This window comes from Buceros rhinoceros, unplaced genomic scaffold (assembly GCF_000710305.1).
Source record: "Buceros rhinoceros silvestris isolate BGI_N320 unplaced genomic scaffold, ASM71030v1 scaffold10539, whole genome shotgun sequence".
NCBI lineage: Eukaryota > Metazoa > Chordata > Aves > Bucerotiformes > Bucerotidae > Buceros > Buceros rhinoceros.
This window is the reverse complement of record NW_010429829.1, coordinates 22,827-33,810: the sequence shown is the minus strand read 5'-3', so window position 1 is coordinate 33,810 and position 10,984 is coordinate 22,827. Positions and strand designations below refer to the sequence as shown.

Genomic DNA, 10,984 nt, shown 5'->3' with positions numbered 1-10,984 from the left:
AAAAAATATCTGTTCAGTGTTTGTTCTCTTTTAATTTAATGAACTATAAAAAGAGAACTCTAAATACCCATCTAAGTATGCTGCATGTTTCAGGAGACACTGCATACCCCAGGGCAGATTTGAACAACTCCTTGCCACCAGTGTTTTTGTGCATCCATTGCCAGCAACAGATGCCATGTTAGAGGGGGGTGGGGAGGAATAAAATAATTGCTCTTCCCCTCAGGAACAGAGGCTCCAGGGCAAGGAGCAGGTTCACAGCTGAACATTCCCTACCAGAGACAGGGGACCCGCACAGAAATAGCCCGGCCATTTCCAATACGAGAGTGGAATCCTACAACACACTTGCATTTCAAGCCAAACTGATCCCTGCTGCAGCTCTGCTGACTATGGTGGAAGAACACCTAAAATTAATCAGGCCCTGTAGGACAACTACAGCAAATGTTCCATATAAACCAGTTAGTAGTGGGATACACCTGACAGCTGGAAGCTCCATGTTTGTTGCTAACTTCAAAAGCCAAGACCTGCCAGAGCAAATTGTGAACCTGTGGCTGCCACTATCAAGCACCTTCCCTGCACTGTAACTTTCCCTGTACTCCTCAAATGTCCCCAATAGGTTAAATTCCAAACTTCCCAGTGCAAGTAGTTCTACAATGGAGCCACAGCACTTCCTCCAGTTCTACCTCTCTAGTGCTGCTCTCACACCCTAACTCAAAGCTTCAGGTAGAGCATGAAGAAGTGCTCTTCAAAGAGGGAATTTTTTTGTTGTTTTTTTTTTCTTAGTAATGTATGAGGCAGCATGGCATATCTCTTGCTGCCTCCAATTATTGTCATGACAATATGGCTGTGGTTATTTAAAGCAGCATTTGGGAAGAAATGCCAATCCTCTTCATACACTGAGGAGAACTCTGGGCAGAACTGAGCCAAGACCTGCCAGTGCTGAAGGAAGGCAAGAGTCAGTGCCAGGGGACCAAATTCTGTATGCCATGTTAGTCACATGAAGGTTTTGACCTTCAAATACAATGGGTTGCAGCCAGACTAAGTCATCAACATCACCAGAAACAGAGGAGTCCCTGGGAAGGAAGGCAGAAAACTCTTATGGTCTGTACAGTCTCCACAAGATGCATGGCTGAGATGGGAGCCGGAATCTGCAGCAGGCCCTTGGGCAAGGTCTGCTTTGTGGGGACAGAGGCGACGGGAAGACTTAAGCTATTTCTTGCTCCTTTTGCCAAGATTCAGATTGCACAGATTATGGTAAAACTCACTCGGCAAAAAAAGGCCTTTATTAAAAAAAAAAAAAAAAAAAAAAAAAAAAAAAAAAAAAAAAAGAAAAACGTTTCTAGTGAGTATCAGGACTGAGATTTCAAAAAGTATAAGAACTGTATAAATTCGGCAAGATGTCCAGCACCAGATTATTTCATGGTGCAACAAAGAACCTGGTGGGGAAAGGCCAAGGGGACCTCACGAGGGGAACACCATCTACCTCCCCAGCAGACTGCCAGTCTTAGGATCTTCTCAACAGCAGATGGATTTTCCTTGTTCCTGCAGCATCTCAGGTCCCACGGGAGGTATTGGTTGCAAGCAAGCACCTGATTATCGCCTAATGGAGTAAGCCAATCACTAACTTAGCTGGCGTGTCCATGACCATCCACTGATTAGGTTTTTTTCTTTTTGGATGCATTTCCACCGTAGCATTTCTTTTTCTTCTTTCTCCACATGAAAGTGTAAGCAAAAGGACTTCTTTCATCTGTAATAAGTTAAAATCAGAAATGACCTAACTAACAAGTAACTGATATTGGTCCTTGGAACCCAAAGAGTAAAATCCATAGAAAATCTCTTGGTTCCATTTTTTTCTGGTATATCCCATGCACACCCCCATTAGAAAAATGGGGTTTATGAATCTTATCATACAGCAAGGAGCAGTACCTCAGAGCCAGAGCTGGCAGTCTGTGGTAGAGGTCTGGGCTCTCTCAGATTGCTAAGTGTGGTTCTGAGTCACTGCTCAATCAGTCTTCACGTGGCCATTGGCCAAGGCAACGGGGGCGGTGGGGGCCCCCGGCTCAGCAGTCTCATCAAACCGTAAGCGCAGGGTGTTTCTGATCACCAGCTGCTCCATGATGAAAGAAGCACAAAACCACGGAATGGCATACTCCAGGGTGATCAGACCCATGAAGTCAAAATCAAACTGGGAATAGTCCCATGGGCAGGCATTGAACTGGCGTAGGATGAGGCCAGTGGTGAACTCCCAGAGGTATGTCCAAAGTGTGTAAATGAAGCAGCGCACTAAAATGTTACACTTGTCTTTGAGATATAGATACATCTTCTCCACAATGAGGATGGAGGTGCCATAGATGAAGAGCGCCCACACACTGGTAACACCTGGGAACTTCCAGTTAAAGTTGACCACAAAATCCCAGGCAGCTGTGAACATCACCTCACAGAAATAGCCATGAATGGCGTAGAGGTACCATCGGGAGAAAGCAGTCAGAGGTTCTGCTGCAGCCATTCTTCTGCACACACTCCTGCAGGAACTCTGAAATGAAGAGAGAGAAAGAGAGAGAGAGGGGAGTCAACGAGGATGTCACAAGTCCTTATCCCCCAGATGGCAACACACACAAACTTGTTAACACCCACAAAGAACAAATCTGAGAAAGAAGTGAATTTTAAATCATCTCATTTTTGCCACAGCACTTTTTAAGTCTTGGGGAAAGGTGGCACCTTACTGGTCTCCAAGTCTCAGAATGGGCCTGGACAACATATACTGCTCTGCCTGAGAAGTGAGATGCAGCTGGTATTGCAGTGACAATAAGGAGGTAGCTGACAGGTACAAGGGCTTTGCCAAGGCTGAGGCTGCCAAAAAAACTTACTGGCTGCAGGTCAGTAGAAAAATACAGTCATGTCACAAGGAGCACACATCACCTTTCTGCTCCTTTCAGGAGACAGCACTGTCCCCTACTTTTCTGACTCTAATACGGAAGAGATTAGGTGAACACATCATTGAAAAGCTGGGCTCTTCCAGCTGTCACCTACAGTCTCTATACACAAAACATTTACTGTAGTGAAAAACCGAGCTTTGATGGGACATACAGAATGGGAACTGGAAGAGAAAATTTCAGAGGTATTATGCTTTCGGACACCACAGCTTGCAGCCATCATGCAGCTGAACGCTTATTTCTTCTGTTAAATAACTCATGCATTGTATAGCTAGGATTTGGAAAACAATTTTCTTATGGTGTCGGACTGCCTGATACCAAGTCAAAAAGCACAAGAGAACCATTGAAATCCATTCAAATTTGGCTTCAAGACAAGGAAGAGAATAAAAAAGAACAGCTGAGCATAGAGAGAAGTGGTTAGTCATGTTCAACAGAAAATTAGATCAAACTTTAGTTCTCTTTACAGGAAGAAACTTGGTGAAAAGGTTTTGAAATGGCACGATTTGCTTACATCTTACACTTTTTGTAGAGTGCATGGTCCTAAGCATTGCTCTGCCACGCTCGAGTCACTAGCCAAAGCTGATTTTAATCATACTTTTACTGAAGCCTTAAGATTCACATCACAGGGTGAATTCGACCTCTTTCATTCTTAGAACATTACTCTTCCAAGTTGGGTTTCTACTGACTTTTCATCAGGCACCATTTAACTTCTTTGCTCTGCACTTGTCAGTTCTGTGGCACAAGGTGCCAGGAAAGAACCACACTGACCTTACATGCAGTCATTCCAATGCCATCTGCCATCTGGAAAGAGACTGTTCCTGCCCTGCCCTGCCCTGCCCTGCCCTGTAAACACAGTGCCTCTCTGCAGGAACTATTAACATGTAGTTATGACTGAAATTCTGATAGGACATGAGAGAAGAGAAACCTTTATAAGGAAAAAGGAACTATAATAATGAAAATAAAGAAGGTATGCAAAATATTCGCAGGGGAAACACTGAAACTGGAACTGTACTGAAAGGACAGAACTGTATCCATGACCTGTTCAGTCCTCGCTAAAGGGACACCCAACCAACCAAACTCTTGGCAGTTCATATGATGTGGGTGTTTGACCAAAGCCCCATTTCCATTTTACACAGAACACTGAACTATCGTCATAGGCTACAGATCTCGATCAACAGCACATTGTGAGCATGAGGGTGAAAGACTAAAGAGCCACTAGAAATTCCCTCGTCACCTAACAATTCAGCCCGAAGAGACCTTGCAAGACAGCTGTGGAGGTGGCACATGAGATATATGCAGGAAGTGTATCTCCACACAGTCCACAAGAAGCTGATATGTAACCTCAAACTTTCTCTCTGAAGAGGAGAGTTTGTCAGTGTGATGTTACATGGTTAGTTTGCCAGCACAGCTGAGAAGCTTAGGAGTCTGAATCTTCACATCATCCCTCCATTCTCACATAATTTTGAGAACAAACCAATAGACAGGGGTAGAGGAGTCAGGGAAAGCAGTAAGACTGAAATGGACTGTAGGTATCTTCTGTCGGATCAGGGATATATGGCTGCAGCAGGAAGGGAGAAGTGTAACATCAGAAGATGCAGAGGCCTTAGAAGTCACACCTATTGCTAGGTAAGGCACTAAGGACACACAGAATGTCATTCTCCAGGGACAAAAATGATTGTAAAGTCTTTACTAAGCTGCCAATGGATTGGATGGTTTTCCTCTCTTTTCAATAAGCCTTCTAAGCTTTTCCAGTTGTGGTCCTTAGCCCTGGCACATCCCTTTAGAGTGTTACATGAAATGTATTTGAACTGGGAGAATCCAAGAGCATGCAGTACTATCTTGTAATTTTGAAAATCTCTTCACGAACTCGGATGAAATGCACAGAGGGTCCTCCCCTCTCAGCCCCTCCCTTCTTATTCTAATGATCTCCTCACCAATTTTTTCCACCGCCTTACACCTGCCCACCAAAGCCAAAGCCTCACAGAAACGTATCCAACAAGCCTCATCCAGTTCTGCCCCAAACTAGTTCCTCTGTGCAATGAAGATTTCTCTTTCTTGGTTCTATACCACATAACTTCATAATTATCTATTTATTCTCTATCTCTTTTTTACACTTTGCAAAATATCCTTATATATCCTCTAGTCACTGCATTAGAAGTCTAATAACTGAATCTAGACTAGGTCTGGGATAATGTCTACAGTACAAGTTAACCCACTGCAAAGACACTGTTGACCTCTTTTGAGTCCTGAGCTTTTCTCAGGAGACAAGTATCAATGCACTGACACTCTCTCAATAGTTGCCTTCTACTGTCACACACCCAGTCAGCCCAATCTCAACGAGAACTTCCTTCTTGAAAGAGTCCTCACAGTCTGCCTGCTGATGAAGAGCATCCCAAAACAGGGCAGATGCCAAACTGTGGTAGCCCAAACATAAATGGTTCCACTGTGGTAGACTATAAGCAAATCCATAAATCACAACTCCTCCTGTAAAATATTTCATTCAAAATAAAACAAAAAGTAGACAGTAAGTCATAGAAGGGAATGGAGGATACCCAGGAAGATTACAACCAGCTACAGCACATCATTGCACAAGTTGGGGACTGTACGATGTAATGGTTACAGGTCACTTGAGCATTTACAAAACAATTAAAACTGCAGCTGTTCCCAAGTATCTTATTTCCCAGCCTGTGGGAAATAAGTGGCTGGTGCAAAGTGGCTGGTGCCTGGTAGGCAATACAGCGCATGAAGGTCTCAGGAGGGGAATGAAGAAGAAAAGTGCCCACTCCCTGGGCAGCAATTCATGATAAAAGGATCAAGCTGAAAAGTCATTGCAGGACATTAGTGGGAGAAGCACCCAAACAGAAGAATGGATTCAACAAGAGATGCAGATTTGTGAAAAGTAGATAATTGAACTTGGTGACGCAAGACTTTTAATGCAGTCACATTAATACAGACCAAAAAGCTCTGAATATATGATAGCTACTCAGTCTCCTGAGAAAAACAAATGACATCCATCTCTGAGGTAGTTACAGTGGGATGGGCAGCAGCTTCCTGAAAACTAGAAATGCAGCTGCTACCTATGCAACTGGCTCAGCAGAGAGCAAACAAGTCACAGAGCTGCACGTAGATGGCCATGCTTGTACTGAGGCGGCTCCCAGTGTGCTGTTTTGTGGAAAAAGGGGAGCTTCTAAATTCAAAGCTATTGAAGTCCTTTCCGTCATCAGCAAATTATATTTCAGGCAGCTAAAGTAGAAATAGTTCCTCTAATACAATGTTACTAGGAAGTCTAAGCTAAGCCAGCATAGAAATTTTCCTGCATTCTTCAGTGGGACCTTCTTTTCCAGCTTGCTGAAAGAAATAAAAATGCAAGTCTATGGAAAGCACACATGGCCCTTGGAGGAACAGGCAGTTCTCTCCCTGACTGCCCTGCCTGTGCGGATAACGCTGGGGGCAACACAGGGGCCGAGACCCCTCCGCCTGCAGTGAACAAGCACAGGTCTCGCAGGGGGAAGCTTACAAAGGACTGTGTTTCCCTGCAGAAGTCTGGTTCAGAGGATCGGGGCAGCACTCTGACTTAGGCTGCAAGTAAATAATATTATAACAACAGGAAGATTAAACTTCTGTATTTTAGAGTATCGACTCTGAAATGGATGTTAATCATTCACTAGGTTGAGGTAAGATACAGATAACCTGGTGCAGCAGGCCAGGTAAGGAGAAAGACATAAATCGCAGACTGCCCCGCTTCACATGCAAGACCCTTTTGTGAGCACTTCACATTTGCTTTTGCAGGTGACAGAGCCCAGGCAGGCAAGAGGCAAGTGATCAGAAAATGGGCTCAAGTTAGACCAGGAAATAATGGCAGATTTGTCATGCAGGGGGAATACCAGTGTGTGTCACAGCCATGCCTGAATAAGTTGTTGAACACTGCGCGGTTCATGTTTTTCAAAGCTCTCCTTTGCACTGGCTTTCTACTTCCCTGCTACCAAGCCAAACCCTGCTTCAAAAAGTCTCTCAGATTGTCTCTATTCCTTCTACTCCAGCAGAATTATTTTTACCCAGAGTCTCTGGATGGATGAAATAAGACCTTGTCAAGATACTCTGAATTAACTCTGAAGTGCTAATAAAAAAACCCCACAAACAAAAAACCTCCATGAGACAATTCCCCTGCTTAGTGATGGCCTGAGGCTGTAAGTTCTGTCAGCTCCTTGAGTCACCGCAGCTGAACTTGAACTACTGCAGGAAGGTCCTTATTCTTAGTGCCCGGTTGTTTCTGCCAGTTAAAAAATTAGGGCACAGAGTTATTTTACAAGCGTATATTTGAAGTATTTATTAATATTTAGTTTTATAACATACATGTTCATATTTCTATGCTTCTATAACCCTATGTTACATGTGATAATTAGATTTCAGTTTGGACTAGTAAGTGCAGAGGAGGTTATATATGTAGTAGGGAACTTCAGTCCCTGGAAACAGCAGGACCGTGAGCGGCAGACAGCTCTGATGCAGACGGCACCTGCCACTCCCTGCCCATAAGCTCTACTGCTTCCTTCCACAGACCCTTCTTACCTAAACAAAACTTATGTAATAGTAACTGTTCTTCCTGACTTTTTAAATTACTTTCATTGGCACGTCATTGTACCTATAATACCGTGTTTTTCCTTAAGACCGGGAGAATCAGATGTGTATCTGCTTGTCACATTCACAAAGGAAAGAGTAGAAACAAGGACGTGTCAATGAAAACTGGCAGGCATTTTTGGGCAGCACCTTTTTAAATGTAACTCTTCCTCTCTTATTTTGCATTTTCCCTGTGAGTAAACACCAAGTGACCATGCCTTTGCAACCACGGACAACATTCAACGGGTGTGCTGCAAACCTACCTTCAGCGTTTCCGTATAAATCTCACACAAACCATTAGGAGTAAAGATTTACAGAACACTGGTGCTGGATTTGGGCCCGAGACATTAGTTCATCAGTGTTTAAAGATTTATGCTGTAAAGTCTTAGCGGTTCTTATGTGCTGAAGTCATAACTCTGAGGGGAAAATCATCCTTCAGGTAACTGAAAGCCGCAATTAACTGTGGCTTAGAAAATAGAATTTCAGCTCTACTGAAGTGTGGAATAGTTCCAGCAGATCAATTAATCAAGCCCTGCAACGAACCTAAAAGCACACCACAGACAGATGTCTCCAAATACAGACCTGATGTCCATTCCTCACTCTTAGCACTTTCAGAGTAGATCTGGAGCCGTGGGATTTTGGTCAGTTCTGAACTGTATTAATCATCTGTTTTGCTGCATCTCTTTTGGACTTCACCTCCATCAGGACACACATTGTCTCCCTTCCTCCGAGTTCTACCCGCACCACCATGTATTGTAAGAAAGCACAGCCTATTTGCAATCTGCATTTTCTCCTCATTTTCAGCTCTAGCTCCTTTCCCTTAAAAGGCACATCATTTCCCTGCCACTCCTCGTCCCCTTGCCCAGTTCAGCCCGTACCTGCTGGTAGACTCTGATCCCTGCCTACCTTTCAAATCTGTTCCAAAGATAATTGGTATTCGGTAAAAAAGAATGACGACAAAAGGAGATTAAATTAATCCAATTACCAGACTAAGCCAATGGGATGGGGAAGTATAGTTCCTACCATAATGCCTGGATGGGGGCTGCCCAGAAGGCACCATTTCACAATGGGCAGGAGACAAGTAGGGGATTTTTGGGATGGAATACAAAGTGGGTGAGAGTCAGAGAACAAACAGAAAACATGAAGACATTATTAGTTTAAAGAAGTGTTTTCTGGCTAATGTGATCTCATGAATGGCGGCAGAAGTACAGAAAGCTGAGGCTTCCCATGCCCTGCCTCACACATAGCATCACGTTTCTTGAACGCACCTTAACGCACAGTGACCACTCCAACCTGAGCACAAATTAAGGCAGCAGCTCCTTACTTAGAGTGACCACGAGGGATGTTTCCTACGTTCCTGAAATAAGTTAAGACCCCTCAAGAGTCAAGCAAGCAGCAGACTTGCAAGACAAATCTGTGAAAAATGACTGAGTCCAAACTCGCCATTATCGGTATTATCCCCGTATGTCCCCAGCACCTCTTTCAGCTAAGGTCATGTCTTTCTTGAAGCCCATGCTAGAAAACTCCAGTGCCGTACCTGCTGCCCTTCCCTGTTTGGAAAAGCTGCCCCAAGTTCCTAACATTTGCCAATACTACAGCAAGTGTCCAGCAAGGGCCCAAGTGCCCCTGAGGAGGATCCAGCACAAAGCAGAGACTTTGCAACCAGGACTCTCCTGTAGGGAGCAGGCAGAGCTTTCTACTAACACTGTGGAGGACGGGCCAGCGCTATGGAAGGTCTGCCCCCAAGGAGATGGCATGCTCAGGGGGGCACAACCTGCCCTAAGAATCTGTATCAGCTGTCCTCCAGTTTTGGGTGCTCAACTGCTGGATCCACCATTATCTTAACCTGGACAGTAAGTCCAGGCTGACTTCATCCTCTGCAGTAAGAGCAGAATTGAGTTCCTAGAATTCATTTTTCAAGAGCTGACACAAGATTACAGCCCATGACTTCAGGCCTAGGTCTGAGTTGTCCTGATGGACAACTGCCTGACTTGTAAGCTCCTGAGAGCTGGGCCCCTTCATTTCAAACCATGCATTCAAGTACAGTGGCAACCAAAATTCATGGCTGTTTTTGAAAGCTTGAGCTTCACATGATGTATGAGCTGACTGAAGGAAATCTGACATTCAAAGAACATAATGTACATGATGGCTTACCAGCAAAAAGCAACGCAAGACAGAGTGATGAATGGAGAGAGAGAACTTATCCTCGGAACATGCTGAGAGTTTACAAGATTTTGCCACAGCCAATATCCTTTCCACTGTCACTAGAGAGCCATCATAAAAAAAGAGACAACATTAAGGTCAAGACATTATGTGTTCCCCATCTTACATGCTTTCTTAAAGCTATTTGGAAATTCAGACATTTCAGGAAATTCAAACATTCAGAAATCCAGTTCTTTACTGAAAACATTTTTTTTCCTTGTCATTAATGCCCCCATCTTCTTTCCAAAGCAGAATGAAAAGCAAATACACCGGTCCATTCTAACACTACAATAATAAACAGATTCAGACAACTCGGATGTCAGTATCAGTAACAGTAACAAATAACTATGCTTAGCCCGCAGAAACAAGCCAGAATCAGCAAGCAATGGAGGAAAGCCAGGTTTGGCAAAACAAATGACAAAAAGTCCAAACACATTTCACATTGAAAATCAAGCTTGGCAGAGAAAAATATTATGATCAAGGCAGTGAAGGAAGACTATCTAGAATTCTAGCCTGCTGATACCCTGACAAAATCCAAGTCACTTAAATTTGTGAAGAACAGCAGTGTGTGCAAAAAGATTTTAAAAAAAGAAAAATCAGAACTGCTGACAGACCCAAGGCAGTCTCTCCTAGTTTGCTGCAGGTAAAGCTCAAAGCAGCAATTCAGAAAGTTAGCCTCTTCTTTCACTGGACATTCTTGCTGCCTATACACAACTGGAAAGAACTATTTCCCTGCCCTTGTATTACTTTTCACCAGTGCACAGCCACTTATAAATTCCCAGCATTCAAATGATAGCAGGTGACAGGATAGTGTAAACAACTGCAGCTACTCTTCATCTTCTCTCTTTCCCCTTTTGGAAATCTCTTCATGCCACTTATAATTTTCCCTCCTCAATATATGGATTTTCCTTCCTAACATTAAACTACTGTTAATGCTGAGAGAACCAGGTCTTTCAAGCACTATCTGTGATTCCTCAAGTTTCCTTGTAACATCCCTGGTGGAGAAAAATTGAGCAGTCTCACATTGCCAAATTATTCTTCTTCACCAAAGGAATCCTTGTGGAACCTCCAAGATGGTGGCTACCTCATCTTCTTAATTTCAAGGTCACACATGTCCTCACAGGTAGAAAAATCCTGGAAATGAAGGGTAGGATAAATCTCAGAATCCTACTGACCACCTCACCATGTTTGACAAGATTCTCAAGTCGGCAGCCATGGCTACAGCTGGGAGAGGCAGG

General features: G+C 43.7%; 1 protein-coding gene across 1 annotated transcript in view; it reads right to left on the bottom strand.

Moving 5' to 3' along the window:
• Positions 1–1,306: 1,306 nt before the first annotated feature.
• TMEM229B (transmembrane protein 229B) overlaps positions 1,307–10,984 on the bottom strand; it is a 22,831-nt gene continuing 13,153 nt past the window's right edge. The window contains exon 2 of the mRNA XM_010142813.1: positions 1,307–2,530. Within this exon, the coding sequence (XP_010141115.1) occupies positions 2,000–2,503 (504 nt within the window). The 5' untranslated portion in view covers positions 2,504–2,530 and the 3' untranslated portion in view covers positions 1,307–1,999. The remainder of the gene's footprint in view (positions 2,531–10,984) is intronic.